Below are 25398 nucleotides of genomic sequence, written 5' to 3'. Positions count from 1 at the left end.
ACTCCATGGAGTGCATATCCCGTATCTTCTGTAGCCAGTCCTCTGTTGATGGGCATTTAGGCTGTTTTCTCTCTTTGGGCCTTGTGAATAATGTAGCTATGAGTATAGGGGTACATATATCCCTTTGAATTAATGCTTGAGTGTCCTTTGAATAAATACTTAAGTGTAGTACTTCTGGATCATAAGGTAATTCTGTTTTTATTTGTTTAAGGATTTTCCATGCAGTCTTTCAAAGGGGCTGCTCTATTTTGCATACCAACAGTGTAATAGATCCCTTTTTCTCCACAGGCTCACCAACACCTGTCATTCCTGTTTTGTTGTTGCAGGGCATTCTCACAGGTGTTGAAATCACTTTTTGTTTACCTAACTGAATCAGGAGCATGAATATAAACAGTCTTGCTTTCATTTGTGCACTTGTCACCTTGAAGTAAGCAAATAACTTCACACAGTGACTATGTATTTTTCTTTACTGCCTATAATTTGACACATACCTAAATGCTGTTTTTAGCACTTAGAAATTACATGAATTTGACACATTAATTCAATCGTTCTCATTAGTATTGTTCATAGTCTTTTTGTTTGTTTGTTTTGTGCCTCTTCTGGATTGTATTTTCTAAAAAGAACCATTTGTAAACTAGAATTCAATAATATAACAACTTTATTCCAGTTCTCAATGATTTGATAATATATAGTAGATTTATAAATACATTTCTACTCTATTACTAATATGCTTCTCTAACTTCAACCAGAAAACATATTGTTATTTGATTTCCTGTTTTAACTGTATTTATTATATCTCTATATACATTTTATGAAAATCTGACTTGCTATGGTCACACATTCTATATATTATCAATTATTTGAATAGTTTCAACAATAAATAATTTGTATTGGAAGTCCTCCACTACTAACTAAAACTTAAAATTGTGCAAATATTTTAATTTTTAAATGTAATCAGAAAACAAATTTCGCATATACCTTTTTAGAGGGTAAAGTTTAAAATATATCCAAATGTAATTACTTAATCTAACCGTGACTTACTTAAAGTTTTAATTTTGTGAGATGTATGAGAACCAGACAAAAATAAAAAGCACATAATTATTTTCATCAGAACCCCTCATGAAACTTAAATAGTCTCCTTATGACAAAAATATTTGCAACTTCAGTATCACTTTATTGGGTAGTTTACAGAATTTTTATCATGAGGGTACATTTCCACATTTCTCCAATATATGAGTCAGTGTATCTCAGTCTTCATTAAATTGTCATTCTATTCCTTATAGGAACTTCTTTTTTAAAAAAAATTATTTATAAAAAGGAAAACACTGACAAAACAAACATAGGATAAGAGGGGTACAACTCCACACAATTCCCTTATGAATTTTTAGCTCTCAATTAAAGAAAAGTTTTAATTTTACCTTGAGTCAGTTATGTATGAAGAGATGGGGTATGGTTGTTCAAAGAACAGTGAAATTAGCTTTTTGAATTGTGGATATTTAATAGCAATTTCTAGCTTTAAATAACTAATAATTAAGTTTAATAATCTTATTTTCTTCTTTTAACTATTACTTACTTACTTATTGGCTAGAGGCAGAGAGAAAATAAGAGGGAAGGGGAAGATAGAGAGAGAGACTTGCAGCACTGCTTCTCCACTTGTGAAGCTTTCCTTCTGCTTGCACATTGTAACATGTGATCTCAACCAGGTGAGCCACCACCAGGCCCTAGTTAGTAATCATAAGCTTTCTCATTTCTTTCTGAGTGTGGAGAGTATTTCTTTAACATTTGATTTAAGATTTTTTGGGGTTAAGGTTTTTCCTTCTCAAGTTCCACAGATACAAGCATTCTTTTCTTTAAGATCACAGGGTAGGGCACTGAGTTGCCAATCTTGCCATATTTTGTTCACTGTTCAACTTCGTAGTGAATTGCATCATTGCTGATGTCTTCAAAGAAGTTTGGGATAATATGAAGCTGTTTGGGGACATAAGGGTAAGGGTGTGTGTGTGTGTTCGGAAAAATCTATACTACTCTTAATTGCACTGCAGAAAGTTGTGTTGATGGTCTTTGCAGAGCATGTATTAATATGGAACCTCACCAAACATTTGCTTGCAATTGCATCTCTAAATACATAATTTACCGTGGTCCAGGAGGTGGCACAGTGGATAAAGCATTGGATTCTGAAGCATGAGGTCCAGAGTTCAGTCCCCAGCAGCACATGTACCAGAGTGATGTCTGGTTCTCTCTTTCTTTCTCTCTTTCTACCTTCATGAATAAATAAATAAAATCTTTTTAAAAATAATAAAATAAATAAATACATAATTTACCTAAATCAATTTTTTATTTCCATGGAAACAATATCACTATGATTTTAACTCTTTTAACACATTACATAAAATCATAGTGATATTTTTTGATTGGGGGGGTCTGGTGGTAGTATAATAAGTTAAGTGTACATGGCGCAAAGCTCAAGGACTGGCGTAAGGATCCTGGTTCCAGCCCCTGGCTCCCCACCTGCAGAGCTGCAGGTGTCTTTCTCTCCCCCCTCTCTCTCCTCTCTTCTCTCAGTCTCTCTCTGTCCTATCCAACAACAATAGCAACAACAATAACAACAATAATAATGACAACAAGAGTAACAACAAGGGCAACAAAATGAGAAAAATGGCCTCTAGGAGCAGTGGATTTATAGTTCAGGCACCGAGCACCAGCAATAACCCTGGAGGCAATAATATATGTATATACATATATATATATGTGTGTGTGTGTGTGTAATCAATATATATATTTACATATATAGATTACCTAAATATATATTTATATAATATATATTATTTAGATATAAAAATAATATATATTGATTTAGGTAAATTATGTATTGTCTTAAAATACAAGACACCTTTTAAATGGTTTATATCTAAATGAATATCTTGCAAAATGTGTGGTAGCATTTTAAAAGTTACATCAAATCAGGATCAACGAAACATTGCATTTTTAAAAATTCAGTGACTGAGGAGTAGACCAGGAGTTCCAATTTACAAAAAAAATGTTATGGGATAGGTAAATTTGACTTATTTTTGTTCTTTCCCTTTTTTCTTGCTTAAATGTTCAGCATGGGATAAAAGCCTTGCTGTATAATTTAAATATCCTATCACGAGAAACAGTGTAAACATTAATATAGGATAATAATGTCATTTGTCAAATAGATGGGCTAAATTTAATGGTAATCAGAAAAATTTGTATATGTCACATCTATGTCCAGCTATTGTAGGGATACTTCCAAGGTAATTTTAATCAGGTTTGCTATTTATGAAAGAAAAAAATTTTCCTTTTTTTTTATTGAGGAGGTTAATACTTTACAGTGTGATCATTGACATATGCATGCAATTTTATTATATAATAGGCTCCCAGAGTTTTCTTCCTATCTACGCTCTCCCTCCCTAGAGTCCTTTGCTTCAGTACAATACACTATGTCCTATATGGAAAACTGGGAAATGTTATGCATGTACAAAATATTGTATTTACTGTCGAATGTAAAACATTAAATCCCCAATAAATAAATTAAGAAAAAAATACACTATGTCCAGTACATGTTTCACTTTGTGCTCTTCCTCCCTGTCTCTGTTAAGTCCTGCTAATAAGTGAGATCATTTTATATTCATCCTCTTTTTGGCTTATCTCACTCAATATGATGTCCTCAAATTTCATCTAAGAGGATGCAAAGGAGACAACCTCATCAGAAAAATAAACTACTTATTTAATAATTTATACCCAAAATAATTGAGTCAAGTAGAATATTATAGCTGAATACACATAAATAGATGACCATTTCAATGAGTGGACACACACACATCTGCAAACTTTCATTGCAAATGTGTTTGTCTGAGAAGTCTCAATGTAGTGTTAACCTCTTGATTAACTTTAGACTATACTTTGAAAATGTTTTGATATGCTTTGATTTTGAGTATTTGGCTAATTTGAGCATGTTCAAATTACAAAAGCTAATCAAATCACTATTATGTCTTCTATACTAATAGTGTCACATGTGATATGTAAATACTAGGTATTCCTAGATAAAATTTCCCTCTAAAACTATAAGCTGATAATTTCCAAAATGTATTTTTAAAATTTTTTATTAGTGGTTTAATATTGATTTATAAAACTTTAAGATAACAGGGGTTTCCACACCTTTCCTACCACCAGAGTTCCATGTCCCTATTTCCTCCATTGGAAACTGCATTAGTGTTCTCAAGATCACAGATATGAGTTGACTATTATCTCTATAACTATATATATATATATATATATATATATATATATATATATATATATATATATATTCCTTTTTTTCCCTATCTCTTCCTTTCTAAGTCACACATCTACTTTTTTTTTTTTTGCCTCCAGGGTTATTGCTGGGGCTCAATGCCTGCACCCAGAATCTACTGCTCCTGGAAGCCTTATTTTCCCCCTTTTGTTGCCCTTGTTGTTGTAGTTATTATTGTTATTGTTGGTGTCGTTCATTGTTGGATAGGGCAGAGAGAAATGGAGAGAGGAGGGGAAGACAGAGGGGGGAGAGAGAGGCAGACAACTGCAGACCTGCTTCACAGCCTGTGAAGCGACTCCCCTGCAGGTGGGGAGTCAGTGGCTCCAATCAGGATCCTTAAGGATCCTTGTGCTTTGAGCCACCTGCGTTTAACCCGCTGCGCTACCTACCGACCCTCACACATACTACTTCTAAATGTCCTTCTCCTTTTCCTTCTTTTCCTCTTCTCTCTTCTGATGAAATTGAATTTCAAAGCCCTCTGGTCTTCTTCCCTAACATTTACCTCTTTAGGAGTGTGGACCAAAATTCTCTATGGGGTGAAGAGGTGGGAGTTTTGTCTTTCTGTAATGCTTCTCCACTGGACATGGGCATTGGCAGCGTGATCCATACCCCAGCCTATTTTTATCTTTCCCTAGTGACAAAATGTATTTAAGCCTACTTCTAAAAGGAAAGGGAGATTGAACAAGAACAGCCCTTTAAACACAACATATTGGCATAGTTTCCTTTGATATCAAAATTGAAAGAAAATAGTAATTGCATACTTCACACAGCAACTACATAGCAAGCAGCTATTCTGTTTACATTGATTTATCTAAATTGTTTTTCACTATAAGGGAGAAAAGACTAAATTTGGTTAAAAATCAAAATAATGTCGTTGGGAATAGTATTTCTGAATTACTTTCTTCAGAGAAAGAAAGGGACGAGGGAGGAAAAGCAACTTGTTGGTAGAGTCCCTGTGTTGGTAGAGAGTCCCTGGTTCCTCAAAAATCCTCAAGTAGATTTTCACTTATGTAAATTATTGATTGTAAAGTAAAGTTTTCTTTGGGAGTATGAGTTGACTGAAATATAGCAAAGGAGTGGAGTCAAGAAGTCAGGTAATTTTGGAGAGAGTATTTGGCTAGTATTTGTCCTAGGAATTAGCTTCCTAGAATTTAAAAGTAGATTTACACAAGTGTGTGTATTCACTCAGGTAGTCCCTTGAGAATTCATTGGTTAAGACTCTGGTAAAGATTGTTTTCATTTAAGGACCATCTTTACATGATGGTTAGATGATTAAAGCACTCTTCTGTGTCTATCTTTTTGTGTTTATTGCAAGCACTTAATAATATCTTCTTTGATATTCCCTTCCCTACAGTGACCTGTTAGGGGTAACTGATAGTTCAAAAGCCTGATTCTGTAAAAATTATTAAATCCTGCCTAAAGACAGAGTTTTGTTTGTAAGTGAATATTAAACTTAAATCCTTTAATACAGGGATTGGCAAACTATGGCCCACAGACCAAATCCTGCCATCTGCCTATTTTGTAGATAACATTTTATTAGAATACAACTAAACTGGAGGTTGTATGTACAATGTCCATAGCTCTCTTCATGTTGCAAATGTCAGAGTTATCCCAGAGACAAGTCTAAGATATTTTATGGGCCCTCTACAGAAAAATGTTTGCCAATTTCTTTCAACTATGTAGTAATGAGAAAGAATTTAGTGTAATTTCTGTCAGAGGCTTATGTCCAGAAGTTTTCTAAATAGTAGAAAATGCAAATATATGTTTGTGTGTATAGCCTATGTATATATTTATATGTATATGTATGTAATGTTAAATATTTGTTATAACTGTTCATATTTATAATTCTATTTCTTACTGTGAATTTTTTTTAAAAGAAACTTCTCAACCACTCAATTTAAGTAATACTCCTTCAGTGCAAATTGTATTTTGATGTCAGAATGACCCCCCATCCTTCCTTTGAAAAATTAAACATATTTACTTGAGAATACTATTTGAATAACAAACAATTCCATTGTTGTCTTAATAGACTAGTAGACATTTATAATTGACTGCATTTCACATTCTTATTATGAAGGCACTCATTTGAGATGCTATTGAATTGATATTAAAATATTGATATTTCCTGTTACATAATTTGGCATAGAATCAACTAACCACGTCATTCAAATGTGACTCTTAACAGGAATATACTGGCTGACTTTATTGAATAGTTGATGTGACTGTACTATTAAACTTAAAGGCCACAGAATGTAAGCTGTTTACATTCTTTCATTTTTAAGATTTTTCTCACTTTTTATGCCTTTTCTTGCCCTTTTTTCTTAATCAATTTTCACTTAAAATTTACTAATAGCAAGAATTATCTAATAGGCAAGAAATACCTACATAATTTGATAAACTATCAGATATGAAATCTGATACACTATTATCTAATATTTTAGCTTGAATATTAAATAGTTATTTCTGAATAGATACACTTACCTATGTAGATTACTTTAACTATCATTTCATTCTCACTAGTAATGGTTATATCATTATTTTTTGTCTACTATTACCATCTCAGCTTCTCACCTTATATTTCAGTTTTTTCAGAAATTATCTCAGTAATACTTGGTACCTTTACTAGCATGAACCTCTTAAGGAGTATTATTACAGGTGCCTTTTTCTTGATCGTTGTTCTAGAAAGTCCAGTGCTAATGAACTTAATAACTGGATCTACATATATGGTAGAACAACTCGTTTTAATACGGGGGTAATTTCATGGTAATAGTTTCTAAGTACAATTGTAAAATTGTATTTGAGCCCAACCCAATGTGTTTACAGATTTTTTTCAGTAAACAAATCAAATCTTGTTGGATTAAAAACCAAAGTTCTCATATCACTGTTGTCAGATTTACACACTGTTGAACATCTCCTCGACATACATGTGTACCTGGAAAGTATTTCTTTATCCAATGAAAATCTGTTGTCTCCTCTAAAAGTTTCTTTTTTATTTTATTTTATTCAAATTAAAATCATCTGTGGTGTTTAATAATAATACTTTTATTCATCAAATTGCATAGTTTAATTAAACCTAGGAATAATATGACACATGTACAATGAATGCTACCTTGAGTGAAAGTAATATATCAGTCTAGCATTTCTTCTTTTAAACATCCTATAAGTAAGGTTCATAAATAAGAACCAAACATTAATTTTATGGGTTTTTTTCTACTCGATAGGTACTATGGATATAGAGGAAAGAAATCGCCAAATGAAAATTAACAAATACAAACAGGTAGCCGGATCAGATCCCAGACTGGAACAAGATTACCATTCAAAGGCAAGACATTTTTCTTTTTAAAGTTGTAAAATAATGAATCATATGACACACTAGATTCTCTTAAATTGCTGAAAGCAGATTAGTTAGATATGAACATATAATTCAATGACCCCATGATACTAGTAAGTATTAAAATTTATGTGTGTTATATACCAATTTTTATGAAGTGAATTTGCCTTATTTTTATTATATAAGGTAGGATATTAAAGAAATTAAAGTGCTATGAAGAATAAATCTTTCAGAAGTTTTCATTTTTACAAATCCTATAAAGACCCTAACACCCTTTAAAATGTCTAAGAACTTCTAATATTCTAATATTCTTTATACAATTTTCTTATATAAAATATTCCATGGTAGCTTAATTTGACTTATCGATGAATTATGAACAAAATGCACATAATAGGGTGTTGTAAAGGGTTAAAAGGTTTTATACTGAAAATATTTTTAGCTGTTTATTGGGATTAAGTGGAGGTGCCTACCTACGCAGGAAGTAGAGTACCATTCTATTACCCTTCTCCTTGTTTTCTTGATGTTTACAAAGCATTTTTAGGCTCATGAGAGTATTCATGGCCAACATTGTAAAAAGACTTTGCTCTGATGTACCTGTTTGAAATTTAATAAAAAGAATCAAAATAGCAAAATGATCATAACATTTATATTTTATGCTTTGTGAAGTAATAATTTAATCACATGTGGTATTTTTGGTCTGTGTACATGTGTCTCAGAAAAAGTTTGGCTTTTCATTTATGTGTGGGTCTAAAATTACCTTTATTTACTTTAACGTCAGTTTCTCTCCTTTATATTCCATTTTTGTTATAAAGTCAAGATTTGTTAAAGAAAGCAGGACTGGTTATGTTGGATGTGCACATGTGGCTGGTAGCATGTTTCTATTTTCCCCACTGTGCAGCCTACAGAAGGCAGAGACTCTAACATCTGCATCCTCTCTCAAGTTACTCATCTCCTCCTCAGATGACATGAGCAGGACAATGAATGCACAATTGCTCATCACAGAATTCTAGTGAGATGGTAGTGTCACAGGCCAAATACTATAAGAAGGTACATTCAAGTAAAACAAAAATTGCCTGCCTTTATTCAGCAGGTTCTAGTTTCTCAAATATGAAGATACTAATCAGTTCCACAAAGTTCAGTGAGCTTCACAAAACATAGCTCTGTGGTGACCCAGTATTTTCAGACTGTAGCCTTATAAGCTTGATATCAGAGGTATTTCTATGTGTTCTTACATAGATGTTTTTTGGGGAGGATTTCTGCTTCAGGCTAAATAGATCACCTGATATTTTGTGACCATTGTTCTGTTGTACCCTGTTATTTTTTCAGATCATATAATTCAAAATATCTGTACAATATCAAATAACATGAATTTGTCTATATTCCACCACATTTCATGGAGAAATGTAGATGATTTTCTATTTTTGGAGCCGGGCAATCACACATCCATGATTTCATCACTTCCAGCTACCAGAGCTCCCCACCCATTCCCCACTGCTGAAGAACTCCCATGAGGCCGTAGGGATCAAACCACACACATGGCAAGACATGCAACAACTGGTGAACTGTCTCACTGTTCCTTCAGTCTGGAATGTAACAAATGTTTAATATTATTTTACATACATTATTATATATTGGATAGAGACAGAGAGAAATTGAGATGGGGGAGAGAGAAAGATAAACAGTGACAGAGACACATGTAGCACTGCTTCACACTTGTTAAGCTTTTCCCCTGCAGGTGGGGACCAGTGGTTGAACCCAGGTCCTTGCTCATTAAAACACGTGTGCTCAACTGGATAAACTACCACCCACCCTCAATGTAGACACTTTTTAAAAATCCACATGACACTCTCAATATTATAATTGTTGAAGAAATGAGTATCAAGAAAAAAGGGAATCAAAACAAGGTGATAAGAGAAGCTTATGAACAGAGCACAGGATGTCATTTTTAAAAGAACCTAAAACACATTCTCCCATTACAAATTATTTCCTTATGTATTATGAGTTATCTATATGCCCCTTGCCCCTGACTTGATATTTCTCTCTCATAGATCCAAGAGAATAGTCACAGAACTTCCTGACCACAGAGGTGGTTTTTTTTTTTTTTTGGTTCTTGTTAATTTGTTTGTTTTTAGTAAAAAGCATATACAGATTTAGTGATTTTTTTTTTTTTTTGTCACCGTCTAGGCTTCACATCTCAGAACTGACTTTTTAGATAGAAAGAGAGAGAATATGGGAAAAAGGGGAAGATACAACAAGCACCAAAGCCTCCACAGTGCCTTGAAGCTTGGCCTCAGGCCTGGGTCATGGGCATGACAGAGAAGATGCAGTCTCCACCTGAGCTACTTGACTGGCCTCAGATGTAGTGATTATTAATGTCTGTACTGATGGTTTCTGAAATATTTTAATAGCATGATTCATTTTAAACTGGAGGAATTTAACTTATATATTTCCTCCTTTTGATATCAAATGCTGATTACAGTGTTTGTTATTGAACTATGTGTGCTACTATATGCATTAGATGGAATCTTGAAAAAAATTAACAGAGTAGGGAACTAAAATTATACCCAAGTTCACTTAGACACTAGATTATGGAAAGTACTATTTAAAGCTATTTTGAATTTTCAGTTTTGAGATAAATGAAATCAAATCAAAGCTTTAGACATATGTAGCATATGCTATACAATTGAGCTGTATTAGTGACATTACAGTGAAGCTATTAAGACTCTGCTGGGACATAGTTCACTAGACAGAGTGTGCACCTCACCATTTGTGGCCCTCAGTCCCCGCCCAGGCACTACATGGGAGCAACAGAGCATGTGCCATGGTTGCCCTCTCCCTCTCCCTCTCCCTCTCCCTCTCCCTCTCCCTCTCCCTCTCTCTCTCCCTCTCCCTCTCCCTCCCCCTCCCCCTCCCCCTCCCCCTCCCCTCCCCCTCCCCCTCTCCCTCTCCCTCTCCCTCTCCTTTCACATTTCTCTCTCCATCTCCTCTTCCCCCCTCCCCACCCTCCCTTCTCTCTACCTCTACCGCTACCTCTACCTCAACTCTAATTTTACCTCTAACTCTACTATACCTTTACCTCTCCTTTCCCCTTATCCTCTCCACCAGGTTATTGCTGGGACCTGATGCTTGCATAACAAATCCACCACTCCTGGGGACCAACTTTTCCTTCCTCTTCCCCCTCTCCCACACCCCTCCCCCCTCCTCTTCCTTCTTTTTCATTTGATAGGATAGAGAGAAACTGAGAGGAGAGGAAGAAGCAGAGAGGGAGAGAGATACCTGAAGTACTTGCTTCACTGTTCCTAAAGCTTCCCCCCTACAGGTGGGGATGGGGGCTCAAACCTGGGTCCTCGTGCATAATAATGCATACAGTCAACCTAGTATACCACCTCCCAGCCACTGTTTGTTGCATTTTCAATCTTATCCCAGCTTAAGTGTGATTCATCTCTAAACAGAAATGTATGCATCTGTTTTTTTGTATGCATCAGTGTTTTTTCCTATAAAGTCAATATTCTCCACTCTTCATTGTTAAAAGGAAACTGTGCTTTATTATACTTGACAGTACAAACTGTAATCTATTGTAGGCCAACTACTCTTGTGATTTTTATGATTAATTAGCATAGTTAACAATGATAGGACATATATATCTGAAAATTAATATACATACCTTGATGACTTTTATTTAACTCTATGAAATTTGTTATTTTAAATTTACTGCACAATATGTTAATGATCTCAGAGGATAGTTCAAAAGTATATTCCATAAATATTTCAACAGAGAATGGTTTATAGACTATTACTGAATCATTTATTTAGAATTTAAAACATCTTCAGACTGGACAGTGGTACACCTGGTTAAATGCACACATTACAGTACACAAGGACCCAGGTTCAAGCCCCTACTCCCCACTGCAGGGGGAAAGCTTCACAAGCTTTTGCTCTGTTCAGTTTTTCTACTGCTCTGTTGATTTCTGTCTGTCCTGGGATAGCTTCATATATTTCCCATCTCTCCACTATCAGCCAAAGATGTATTTTTGACCAAATATTGCTTATTTTAGATTTCTTCCTGGCTGTAACCCAGACCAGACGGCCCCCTTCTGGATTGTCTGCCTTCTTGACCACCTTTAGTTGGTTACTCTCCTCCCCCCGCACCTCCCCCCCCACGTATACACACACACACACACACACACACACACACACACACACACACACACACACACACCATTCTTTTATTGTCCCATTACCAAAAATACCCTAGAAGTGCAAGATAAATTAGTGGTAGTCTTATCAAGGCCTGTTTAGAACATCTTTAGTCCTATCTAAAACTTCAGCAACTGAATATATCTCTTTAACATAGCGTAAAGAGACTTGTAGAGCCCACAAGATTGCTCATCTGGACAGTGTGTCTGCTATGCCATGTGTGTATCTCAGATTCCATCATGGCCCCCACAATCCTAGAGGAAACTTCAGTGTTCTGGAGCCTTTCCTTCTGTGTCTCTGTCTTTCTGTCTGTCTCTATATATGTATGTGTGTATTTAAATAAATATATACCTGAAAAAAGTCATTCCAGCACAGTAAAGCTTTGGAGACATCAAATTAAAAAAAGAAGAAAGAGAAATTATAAAAAAAAAAAAGTAAGTAGATAAAAATCTTACCTAGACCATTCTTCTTGTTCTTCTTCTTTGACTTTTCTATAGTTCTTTTTCTTATTCATTACTTTGAGGAAAGATTTCTCATTTTATTTCATTAAGCATCTGTCCAAAGCAGAATTTTAAAGTAACTAAAAAGTTTCTGTATGCATTTATACAATTTCATTCTTTGAGATGAAGGATAAAATGACCAATATATCATCAAGGAAGAAGTCACTAAAAATACAACATTTTTATTATTGGTGTGTATGACAATAACCATGTTCATAGTAGAATTAAAATTTTGACTAGAGTACTAGAGATATATAGGCAGTTTTATTCATCACTGTTCAGTTTTAAATGATTATAAGTACATAGCCTACATAGTAGTAATATATAGACTACTATATATTACTAGAAGTACTATAGGCTACATAGCAGTATTTAAAAGTATGAAATTAGAACTAAACTGCTTATTTCAAATCATACTTCTGTGACTACTTCTACATATCTGGACATGAATTAACATTTTAGTGCCCAGGTTTCTTATTCTGTAGGATGTGCTAATAATAGTACCTATCTCAGAACATTGTCTTTAACAGTAATTCTATTTGGGGCCATGCGGTGGTGCACCTGGTTAAGTGTACACATTACAGTGTGCAAGAACCCAGGTTCAAGCCTCTGGTCCCCACCTGCAGGGGGAAAGCTTCACGAGTGGTGAGGCAGGACTGTCTCTTCCCCTCTCTATCTCTCCATCCCCTCTTAATTTCTCTCTGTCTCTATCCAATAATAAATACGTAAATAAAGATTAATTCTATTTATATCTATGTATAACTTTCCAAATAGTTTGGAACATAATAAGGAGTAAGTAAATATTTGCTGTGATATGATAGTGATGATGATGATGATGATAATGACAACAGGTGAGAGTAGAAAATGAATGTTTCTAATTGATAGCTAACTTTTAGCACTGCTTTTAGGGACTCGGGTTTATATTTACTGTGACCAATAATAGTGTGTGGAGTGAAAAATTAGTAAATTAAAGGTCTAAAAATTGATTTGATGGAGGCAAGGTGGTGGCACACCTGGTTAAGTGCACCTACTACCTACTGCAGTGGAGAGAGCTTTATAAGTGGTGTAATTGTCTCTCTTTCCCACTCTATCTCTATCTCCCCCTCCCCTCTCAGTTTCTCTTTATTCTATCAAAAGGGGAAAAAAAGGGAAAAATGGCCACCAGAAGCCATGAATTTGTGCTGGCATGGATCCCATGTGATAATCCTACTGGCAATAAAAAAGTTATATTTGAATCAGATTAGTAATTTTTCCCCCTCTTATCCTCCCTAGGGCTTCACTGCTCCAGGAAAACTTTTTCAGATAGAGTGAAGGAAAATCACCACAGGAATGATGCTTCTTTCAATGTGGTTGGGGCCAGGCTCACATCTGTGTCACACACATGGCAGAGCAGTACACTATCCAAGTGAGCTATTTTACCAGCTCCAAATCTTTATGCACCCAAAATTATTTCTATTATCTTTAACAAGTCACATGAACTTTAATCATAACGCAGAAATACACACACACACACACAGAGCAAGCATTCCATATGAGAAAACATACAGTGCATGAATACATATGTATACCCTGAAGTTCTGGCCTAAAAGAGGATTTTCTCTTCCATAATTTTAACTGAGGGAAGCAACAACTGTTCATTTGTTTCTTGTCTTATAGATATGCTTCACTTATTAAAGTTCTACAGTTTAGAACTTAGTGGTAAATAATTTTAGTGGAATTTTTGAAGGTTTATGTTTTAATCTATAATCATTTTTTTAATTTAAAGGTAAATTCCTCTTAACGTCTTGTGTAAGTTTTCTAGAGCAGCTATAATAAAATATCATAGACTAGGCAATTTGAATAATTAAATCCAGTCTTCTCAAAATTCTTCAGACTGGAAGAGTTGTCTGTTACGGTTTCTTTCTCTTCTTCTTCTTTCCTCCTCTTCCTCCCCCCTCCCATTTTTCTCATCCTGCACCTCTCCCTCCTCTACCCCCCCTCTTTCTCCTCCTCCTCCTTCTCTTTGTCCTTGTTTTTTTGCCACCAGAGTTATCACTGGGGCTTTGTGCCTGCATAGTGACTTCATCACTCTAAAGGGTCTTTTATTCTTTTTCTTTTGATAGGCAAGAGGCAGAAAGAGAGAGAGAGATTTCACCACTGGTGGAAACTGGGGGCTTGAACTAGCTTTTTGAATGCAGTAATGTGCATGCTCTACTGTGTGCATTGATACAGCGCACTGAGCACACTGAGTGACCGGAGGTAGGATTTTGCCATGCAAATTTCTATGTTTTTTTTTCCCCCAGGGTTATTGCTATGTATCCACTACTCCATTTTTTAACTAGCTAGGACAGAGAGAAATTGAGAAAGGAGAGTAAGATAGAGAAGGATAGACACCTGCATACCTGCTTCACCATTGTGAAGTGACCCCCTGGAGATGCAGGTGAGGAGCCAGCATCTCCAGCCAGGGAGCATTATGCCAAGGAGAAACTGCAGGCGTGGTAAAGAGCAGTGCTTTGGAGTCTCTATTTTCTTACCTCTCCTTTTTCCCTTTCTGATTCTATCTGTGATTAAAAGGGGAAAAAAATAGTTCATGGGACTAGTAGAGTCATATAGATAGAAATCCCTACAAAATACTGGTGACAAAATAAAAGTACATTTTCTTTATCATAAACCTTCAATTGAATTTAAGTATTTTTTTTTTTTTTAGACATAATTCCACACTAGCATCCAAGCAGGTAGCTTTTTTCTTTTTGCCTCCAGGGTTTTTGCTGGGGCTCGGTGACAGCACTATGAATCCACTGTTCCTGGAGGCTATTGTTTTTTTCATTTTGTTGTCCTTGTTGTGGTTGTTAATGTTATTGTTCTTATAGCTGTTGTTGTTGCTGGATAGGACAAAGAGAAATTGATAGAAGAGGGGAGGACAGAGAGAAATCAAGAGAGGAGGGGAAGACAGAGAGGAGAGATAGACATCTGCAGACCTGCTTCACCACTTGCAAAGCACCACCCCTTTAGGTGGGGAGCTGGGGCCTCAAACAGGGATCTTTACACCAGTCCTTGCACTTTGTGCCATATGCACTTAACCTGCTTTTTCTATGAGTGTATGATGAAGCCCTGCATTCTACTATATCATCACATATCAGGAGAGGAAACTGAAATAGACAAAGATTTATGAGGAATACATTTTTGAGGAATCATATGAGATGACTAAGGCTGTAGCTAATTATCATATAGAGCATTATAAAATTGCAGGATAAATTATCATTTCTCCTTTTTGGTGGTATAATATTGCTAGACACTGAAAAAAGAGGGTCCAGGAGGGAGTCACCTTGTTAAGCACACACACTACAGTGAGCAAGTATCTGAGTTCAAGCCCCTGGTCCCCACCTATAGGGAGAAAGCTTCACAAGTGGTGAAGTAGAACTGCAGGTGTCTCTCTGTCTCTCCCTGTCTCCTCCTCTCCTCTTAATTTCTCTCTGTATCTACCTAAAAATAAATAAATATATTTTTTATTTTTAAAAATATTTTATTTATTTTCCCTTTTGTTGTCCTTATTGATTTTTATTGTTGTAGTTATTATTGTTGTTGTTATTGATGTAGTCATTGTTAGATAGGACTGAGAGAAATGGAGAGAAGAGGGGAAGACAGGAGGGGGAAAGAAAGACAGACACCTGCAGACCTGCTTCACTGCCTGTGAAGTGACTCCCCTGCAGGTGGGGAGCTGGGGGCTCCAACTGAGATCCTTACACTGGTCCTTGCACTTCGTGCCATGTGTGCTTAACCTGCTGTGCTACCACCCAACTTCCAATATTTTTTAAAAATAGAAAAAAAATCTGAAATAAGAATGAATTTTAAGTAAATTTCAACCACCTATCTGGTGCTAAAAAGTCAATCTATGGACAATAGTTGCTATTGCTAACAACATACCTTTTTATGTTGTAGTTAAACCAGATAGATAATGTATCAGATTGTCTCAGAAGTATATGAATAGTGAAAAGAAGAGGGATAGTGGTAGAGATTTGGTGAAATATAATTTAAAGTTAGTTTGGGAAAATAAAGTTAGAAGGAACATCCAGGACAATGTGGAATAGATCAAGAATGGCATTGCCTAAGAAGTGGCTATGAAAAAGTTACATGAAGAAAGAAATTTAAGAATCTTAGATGTAGTAACAAAATCAAGAAAGAAAAGCAAAAAAAAAAACAAAACCCAAAACTGAAAAGACACTTCTGACTGCTAAACCAGACTAATGTCCATAGGCTCCTTTTTTCCTTCCCTCCTACTGTTTTTTTTTTCCACCAGGTTTATCAATAAATCTTGGTGCCTGCACAAGGAATTCACCATTTACAGAGGCTATCCTTCCCCAATCCCCCTTTTAAAATTTTTTTTATTTATAAAAAGGAAACATTGACAAAACAGTAGGATAAGAGGGGTACAACTTTGCACAATTCCCACCACCAGACCTCCATATCACATCCCCTCCCTCAATAGCTTTCCTATTCTTTAATCCTCTGGGAGTATGGATCCAAGATCATTGTGGGATACAGAAGGTTGAAGGTCTGGCTTCTGTAATTGCTTCCCTGCTGAACATGGACGTTGATAGGTCAATCCATACACCCAGCCTGTTTCTCACTTTCCCTAGTGGGGAAGGGCTCTGGGTAAGCAAAGCTCCAAGGCACATTGGTGGGGTTGTCTGTCCAGCTTCCCCAACCCCTTTTTAAAATTATGATAGAGACAGAAATAGGGAAAGACACAGAGAGACACCTGCAACCTGTTCCACCACTCATGAAGCTTCCCCCTGACAGGTGGGGACCAGGACCTCAAACCTGCATCCTTGTACATGGTAGCTTGTGCTCTTGATCAGTTGTGCTAACACATGGCCCCTAGTGGGTGTCTTTTGCTTACTTAATTTTGAGAACACTTTAGGTAAATGCTATATTAAACGGGTGACAAATGATGGGTTTTGAGGAGAAATGTAAATGCATGAGCTCTATAAACTACCTAAAATCTCTAAATGTGAAATCTTATTCCAGGATTGCTATTTTCCTCTTGAAAATTATAAGGAATAGATGGAAGTAAATAAAGAATGCTATTTCACAAGGAGCAACTAACAGATATCAGTGATAGATTACTAATATAGAGTTCCCAAGCATTTGGGGGAAATCGTAATTAGACAATTAACAATAATTCCTCCTCTACAAATTCTGTAGAAGAAATTATTAGCATCATAAAGTTCCTTCAAACCAAGAAACATTTGTCTCTTTACAAAGCCTTGGTTTACACAGGCTAATAGTAACTACTCTTTCTGTTGTCTTTTTTATTTTTCCTTAAGCTATTCTTGCTATTTCAACTCTTATACTATTACCCTGGATGAGTAATGTGCATATATGCTAGGGTTTTTTTTGCCTCCAGGTTTATCACTGCAATACAAATCCACTGCTCCTGGAGGCCATGTTTCCCACTTTGTTGCACTTGTTGTTGGATAAGACAGGGAGAAATCTAGAGAGGAGGGGAAGACAGAGAGGGGAAGAGAAAGATAGACACCTGCAGACCTGCTTCACCACTTGTGGGAGCCAGGGGCTCGAACTGGAATCCTTATGCAGGTCCTTGTGCTTTGTGCCATGTGCACTTAACCCACTGCACTACCACCTGACCACTGCATATATGCTGTTTTAATGTCATTTCCCCATTGTCTTCTAAGGAGTCTCAGCTTGTGTGTTTCCCTACGCTTCTATCAGTGGTATATCCAACTCCGTGTTCTGTGACCACTGGGTAACTGAAATCAACCCTGGTAGGAATGTGTGTATACCTTGAAAGTCAGAACTTTCCTTCTTGAATAGCTGGTAGTTGAACATTCAACCAACACACCACTGCCTTTACTCACCACAGAGAGCAAGCGACTTGGGTGATTAAATTCTAGTCAGTTATCATCACAGTACTTTGTACTGTATATCTGATACTCCATATTCTAGGTGATACTCCACAAGTGTGGATATATATGGGATATGTGCAGGGACAGCACAGAATCATTCTGCTCATTTTGATTCATTAAAACTTAATTGTGTTCCGCCTACCTTGAAGCCACTAAACTTAGATTATAAAAATAAGTAAGATCAGGGTCAGCAAGTTGGCTCACTTTTTGTGCTGCTTTGCCATGTACACAACCTAGGTTCCAGCCCAGTTCCTCTTGCATTAAAGGAGGCTTCAGTACTGTGGTATCTTTCACTTTCTACTTCTCTATCTAAATTTAAAAAATTAATTAAATACATAAATAAATACAGTCATCCCCGGTACATTTTAATCTAGCCAGATAACAGTTACTCTCTTTGAATTAAAATGTGATCTGAGCAGGATGACAAACATGGGATCATCTTGCTTAGTAGTTAATTTGACTGTAATGCCAAGACTTCTGCTTTCCTCTTCTTTTTTCTTCACCTCTTATAGCTCTCAAAGACCTTGACCAGAACTTTAGCTTCTTTTCTCATGCAGATTATTTCCCTTATTTCCTTTTCTACTTTTTTTTATGTTTACTCCTTATATCTTCTTCTTGAATATGATACAATACCACCCCTCTGTATCCTCTTTGCTGACATAAAATGTGTTTTCATTATTGCCAGTGTTTTTGTAAAATTGCATTCTTGGACTAGGGTTTAAGACAGCAGACTTCAGTTTCTAGGTGAAATGTATTAAGGTGGATGTCAGCAATGCTTCAAGGTTCTTCTACAATTCCACCCCCACATTTTGTCTGAGGAGGTCATGCTCATAGGTCAAGTTGAGAGGCTGTAGAGAAACAAAATCTAACAATTTCAAATTAGTATAACAAGGAAAATGAAGGTTTTGTTTTAGAACTTTGAATTTACTTTTTCTCAAGAATAGTAAGAAATGTTTATATAAGTTTCCATTTCAGTGGAGCTTTCTAGATAGGCTCTTACTCTCCTCTAATGTCTGATAAATAGAACATTAACTTTTCTAGGCTACTTAGGAAGTCTAGATTCTGGAACATCCTGAAGGATAATAATTTCCTGTCAAATTTTCTAGTTCATGATCTGCTTAACAGTAATGGACAATACATCAAAATGTTGTCGGGAATAGCTTCCTCACTCTCTTCCAAGATTTTAATGATCTCTAATCAGAGCACCGTTTTCAACTGAAAACATGTAAGCCTACTCAATATAACTTCATTTTTGTTTCATTAAAGACTCTAATGAGCACACCAAGTATACTATTCACTATTTATCTATAAGCTATAAACTAATACATGCTAATTTTTTACAACATTGTTTACTGTATAGATCCAAGATAGCACCCAGCCATTCGCTAGGTGAAGTTACTTTACTTTTTCATGTTCATAACATTTTGCCTTGCTGTGCTAACGAGATAGCTGTTTCTGGTTCATAGTTAAAACATAAAAGTTTTATTTATCATGCTTTAAGATAAAAAATATTTAGTAAAGCAAAAAGGAATAATTTTAAAATGATTTATTTAGGTTATTTGTTATCTTTCTCTTGGGGGGATCAGTTGTATATGTGAAGGTGATGTAAAATATGTTCTTCTAAAGTTTTCTTTATAAAAATGGTTTATTGTTTCTCACTTTTTAAATTTCTCACTGTTTTTTATCCCTACTTTAAGTGGAAAAATTGAATTATACCCCAAAGGTAAATAATGTTCAATTACTTAGACAAAGAAATAAATAGACTTGGTTTGAGCCTCAGAAACCTGCAAGGGAGAACTTGTACTTACTTTGTATTCTTTCTTTCTGTAAACCATCACCTAGTGACTTTCTGTTTAATGACCTTAAATGCTTGAAATGTGCATTTGCAAACAGGCACATCATTATTTTGAAGATATTATTTTGTTAAAGATTTAGTTTTTGAATGAAAGATAGACCAGTCACATTTAGTGTTGTGTACCAACCCCAGGCTTCACACATGCAAGTTCAGCATGCTACCACTGAGTCGTATCCCTAGCTGCTCAACACACTGCTTTCCATACTCCTTGTGAGAATTCATAACATGGGATCTATCCTTCGTTACTGATAGGGAAGCTGAATCTCATAATAGAATTAAATCCTTGACTCATAGGTGCTAAAAGAATGTTAAAGATAAGGAAGACATTTCCCTGGCTTTTGGGAACTTATTTGTAATAGAGAATTTGAAATTTTAAATGAGAAAACACACACACACAAACACACCCCTATAACAATATGTAGCATGTGATAAATTACATAAGAGGCAAAAAAAAAACCTATAGTGTATTGCATATAATATTTCCTTAAATATATATTGCATATCCAAAGTTCTATCTCAAAAAACTAGATTATCTGAAAAGTCTTAGCAAAATATATATGTAATGCATACTGTGTGAGTTTTTCAGAAACCAAATGCTTAAGACTTGGGCCAGCCTGTATGAATCATAGTAGCAGGATCAAAAGTCATGATGACCTAAAAAGACAACACTAAAGTATGCAGTCAGAATCCTAACTTGTAAGAAGTAAAAATTGGTGCTGGGTGGTGGCACACCTGGTTGAGTGCACATGCATCAGTGCACAAGGACCCTGGTTTGAGCCCCCGGTCCCCACCTGCAGGGGGAAAACTTCACGAGTGGTGAAGCAGAACTGCAGGTGTCTCTCTCTCTATCTCTCTCTCCCCTCTCCATTTCTGACTATCTCTATCCAATAAATAAAAAAATAAAGATAATAAAAAAATTTTAAAAAAAGAAGTAAAAATCAAGGAAGCAGTTAGAAGTCAGAGGTGAAAGCAAAGCAAATGAAAGAAACACCATATAGACAGAAGGCAGCTTTGGATATCAAGATAAAGTGTCAGAGACAAATACTATGAGTCATCCTCTGTGTTAGCCAAAGAGTGCCATGTATTTCCTGTTGATGATGCTATTCCTTATCCTGTGGCTGGAAATCAGTAATTCCCCATGAAGTGACAGATGTGGAGGACTGTTACTAACTAGGGTAGGTGAGGCCTGAAGACATTGTAGGGAAATGTGTGAAAGGTTAATGTAACATTTTTATCTTGCTTTATAGACCTTTTCTGGAAAAAAAAATCCTCTGGATGAATGTAGATATAGTTACATTTTATTGTAGCTTAGAGAAGTCTTAATATAGTTTATTTTTGTATGTTTGTGTCTATATTCTTTTCAGTAAAGATATTCCTTGAATTGATACTCCATTAGTACTCAGCTTCTATCTGACTATCATCATCGTGTCATCATCATCTGTCATCTATTAAACACTTGATATGTGTCAGAGACTATGTCAAGTGCTTTGTGTACTATTCTTTGCAGCAGACTTGGAGATGGGAATTGTTATGCACATTTTAATATGAAAACTGGGACTTACAGAAACAACTGCTCCAAGATCATGAACTCAATAATTGGTGGAGCCAGTATTCAGACCAGTGATTCATTTTCACTTCAGAACTTGTGTTATTACCCTCCCCACCTTCTAGAGTTGAAATCTGTGATTTTCTATTAGAAATAAAAAGTATAGGAATCCCATAAGAGGGGATGGGGTAGTGGTGAACCTGTTTAAGTGTACATGTTACCATGCACAAGTACCTAGGTCCAGCCACTGCTTCCTACCTGCAGAAGGGACATTTCATGAGTGGTGAAGCAGGGTTGCAGTTGTGTCTGTTCCTCTCCCTCTTTTGCTCTTTTCCTCTCTCCTTCTCAATTGATCTCTGTCCTACCTAATAAAAGAAAAAAGTGACTGCCAGTAACAGTGGATTCTTTTAGCAGGCACTGAGCCCCAATGATAACCCTGGTAGCAAAACAACAACAACAACAACAATAATAATAATAGAATCCCACAAGAAAAAAAGCAAAAAAATGTATACTACTAAAGTTACTTTTCTAACAATGTATAATGGTAAGAAATATAATAGAAAATTACACCTATTTTTATTATAAATCATATACATGAGATAGTCTTCCAAATATAACAATGTCCACAAAAAATTTAATATTTTTGAAATTTTTCTTTCAATGTTAATTTTTCATATAAAAGAAATGTCAAATTTTATAAGGAAAATAGAAGTCCTCCATTTATGTCTCAATTTAGGGTCAAGTTTACATGTAATAGGCTTTGTGAAATATATTAATATACTGTTAGTATATAAATTGACTAGATGACATTGGCTTCATCCTCTGAAATTATATTCTAAGGAGTGACTAAAGTTTTAAACTATGCTGTTTTTATATTTTTAAATGAATTTGGTTTGAAAAATGCAGGTACTAAATGTTCTCAAAATAAATCCACTGTGAATAACTAAACTTGCTTTTAGAATCAAACATGAGGTTCATATTTTAGAGACAAACAAAAAGTGGCAGCATTTTGTTGTTGTTGAAGAATTTAATTGCATTCTTTTTGGTAACTGAGAGTTTATCTAGTACAATAGACTCAGCTCTCCAGTCATTCAGTTAGAGTAGGTTAAGAAAGGTCAACATATCACATAATTTGAATTTGTATCTTTAGAGATTTGATCTTAAATGTTAGTGTAGAGCTTTTGAAATGACTCCTTTATTTTACATTTGAAGAAAGGATCAGCTATTAAAATATATTACTAGATAATGGGATATTCTGGATAAAAACAAGTAATTTGAATTTCATCTAGTGTTCATAGTACATTATACTGCCTTTCAGTGTATCTTAAGCAAAGTGTTTATAGAACTATTTTTTAGGAAATAGTTCTTCATATCAAATCAAATTTTTAAGACTTTGCCAGTATCTGTAACTATGAAAATATTCATTGCATAGTTGACTGTATATGGATATATTATTAGCATATATTCTGTTAATCTAATAAGAACATCAAGTAGTAGTGACACAGCAATAATCTTGGCTGCATTTATGTTAATTATGTCAGATATTGTGTTGACTTCTAATTTGCAAAACAGCCTACTTCCCATCATTCTATTAAGAGATTGAAAAAAACTTAGAAGATTTATCATCATACTAGAGAGATAGAGACAAAAGAGAAAGATGAGATCACTGTTCAGCTATGGCCTGTGGTGCTAAAGGCTTATGACCTCCAAGTCTCAGGTGTGAGAGTATGCTGCTCAATTACTAGGCTGTCTCTCTGACCTCTGTTAAACTTAAATATATGTATACTATCTTTATTTATTTATTGGATAGGGACAGTCAGAAATCAAGAGGAAGGGGGAGCTAGAGATGGAGAGAGACACTTACAGCCTTGCTTTACCACTCATGCAGCTTTCTTCCTGCAATGGGGGATGGGGACTCGATCCCAGGTACTTGCACACAGAAGCTTGTGTGCCCAAACAGATGCACCACCTCCTAGCCCCTGACCTCTATTAAACTTTTAAAGGTTAATTAATTGCTCAAGTTCACCCATATAGTAAGTTTTCCTTATAGTAATAATAAATATTTTTTAAGTTTTCTTTATTCCATGCTTTCCAGACTCTAAAATCTAGGGTTTTTTTTTTTTTTTTTTTTTTGCATCCCTAAGATCATTAGCAGCAAGCATTATGCCATGAACATACATAAACCAGAATACTTGAACACCTGGAATACCTTACACCCTGTCAATGCCAGTCAATTATCTGCTTATTTCAATTTCAGGAATTCTGAACTATTGTAAATAATAATGACTTTTTCTAGTATTTCTAGGATTCATCAGAATTCCAGCAACTGCTCAGAAATTAAACTTTTTCTTTTCTCTTGGTTTTCCTTAAAAAGTTAGTGTCTTAATAAGTAGATCTTGTATTATCTCTAGGTTTTCATTGATGCATGCTGGATTAAAGAGAACATTGATTACTAGTAGAATTGTTTTGTATAAGTTATGACAACTTTAGCATATTTTTTCTAGTTTTATTCAGACTTAAAAAAAAATCCTGCTTACTAATACTATGCCAAAAGTTGATTTCCCAGATTTTACCTAAATGTTTTTCCCTAAGGCCATTACCATTGTGAAACTATTTTAATGACCTTTTTTGGGGTGTGATGAAATGATCTAATTGCCTTTGGTAAACACAAGGGTTTCATATAAATTGGATTTTTCTTTTAGGATAATTGCCGTTCACTTCTGTTTTCTATGCAACTGAGTGGGGTTTTGCTCTATCCTCTGTGGAGAATGAAAGTGCTGAAATAGGAGAAGCTAATAATTGCTTTGTGTGGTAATACTGACAACTGCTGCGTATTTGTCAATCTGTGTTAACAGTATCGATCAGGATGGGATCCTCATAGAGGGGCAGATAATATTTCTACTAAATCTTCGGACAGTGATGTAAGTGACATATCTGCGGTTTCAAGGACTAGTAGTGCTTCTCGTTTCAGCAGCACAAGCTACATGTCTGTCCAATCAGAACGGCCACGAGGAAACAAGAAAATCAGGTAAGGGGACTTCTGCAGGAAATTCATCAGATTTATTTTAGAAGCTCTCTATTTTTCTTAAATAAAACCCCTTAATTATAAAAGGTTAGCATATATCATTAGGTTGTTAATAGGAACTCTTACACATATTAAATTTGACTGACATTTTAAAGTTCTTGCATAGAAAACTTTTATAAAACTGATAACAATCTTCTTACTAGGATGCTTCAAATAGTGTCACTGTTTTTTATATTTCCTGCTTAAACATAGTTATGTCATTATCATTACTGAAATTAGAGATTAAGTGGACAATTGGATTTCTTACATTACAAGAGACCTTTTTTCTAGTTGAATACATCTCAGTGATTAAAAAAATAATATATAATAATACTCTTTTAGTAGTCCATTCTTTCATTTTCCTGAAACTGTTTTGGAAAAAGTCTTCTGCTTTCCATAAAAATTATAAGATTATAGTATAAATTGGTGTAATTTGCACTTTTATAGCCTACTATTGATTTTTATAGGGCACCTAAGTTAAATTATTTTAAACTTATTAAATCAAACAAAAATTTTAATGCAGAGACCATAGATATTTTCTTCATGCCTCTTTGTATCAGGAAAATATGATTCAAAAATAATTATAATTGAGTATTGTTTATACCAATGCTTTTCTGGTATGCCCTTGAAACATTTTTCAGTGTTTTAAGGTTGTAATTTTATTTATGTTCTTGTCATTTTCAC

General features: G+C 35.1%; 1 protein-coding gene across 39 annotated transcripts in view; it reads left to right on the top strand.

Moving 5' to 3' along the window:
• The window catches only part of RIMS2 (regulating synaptic membrane exocytosis 2), a 570974-nt gene that overhangs the window by 419085 nt on the left and 126491 nt on the right, over positions 1-25398 (top strand). For 24 of the 39 annotated variants that reach the window (XM_060196148.1, XM_060196141.1, XM_060196045.1 and 21 more), the window contains 2 exons: positions 7537-7637; positions 24506-24678. The exons of the other annotated variants lie outside the window; for them this stretch is intronic. In XM_060196148.1, coding sequence (XP_060052131.1) covers positions 7537-7637; positions 24506-24678 — 274 coding nt within the window. The remainder of the gene's footprint in view (positions 1-7536; positions 7638-24505; positions 24679-25398) is intronic. 39 annotated transcript variants of the gene reach the window in all.

Source organism: Erinaceus europaeus, chromosome 1 (genome assembly GCF_950295315.1).
Source record: "Erinaceus europaeus chromosome 1, mEriEur2.1, whole genome shotgun sequence".
Classification (NCBI taxonomy): Eukaryota; Metazoa; Chordata; class Mammalia; order Eulipotyphla; family Erinaceidae; genus Erinaceus; species Erinaceus europaeus.
Note: the sequence above shows the minus strand (reverse complement) of the source record. Positions and strands in the feature narration are given on the sequence as shown.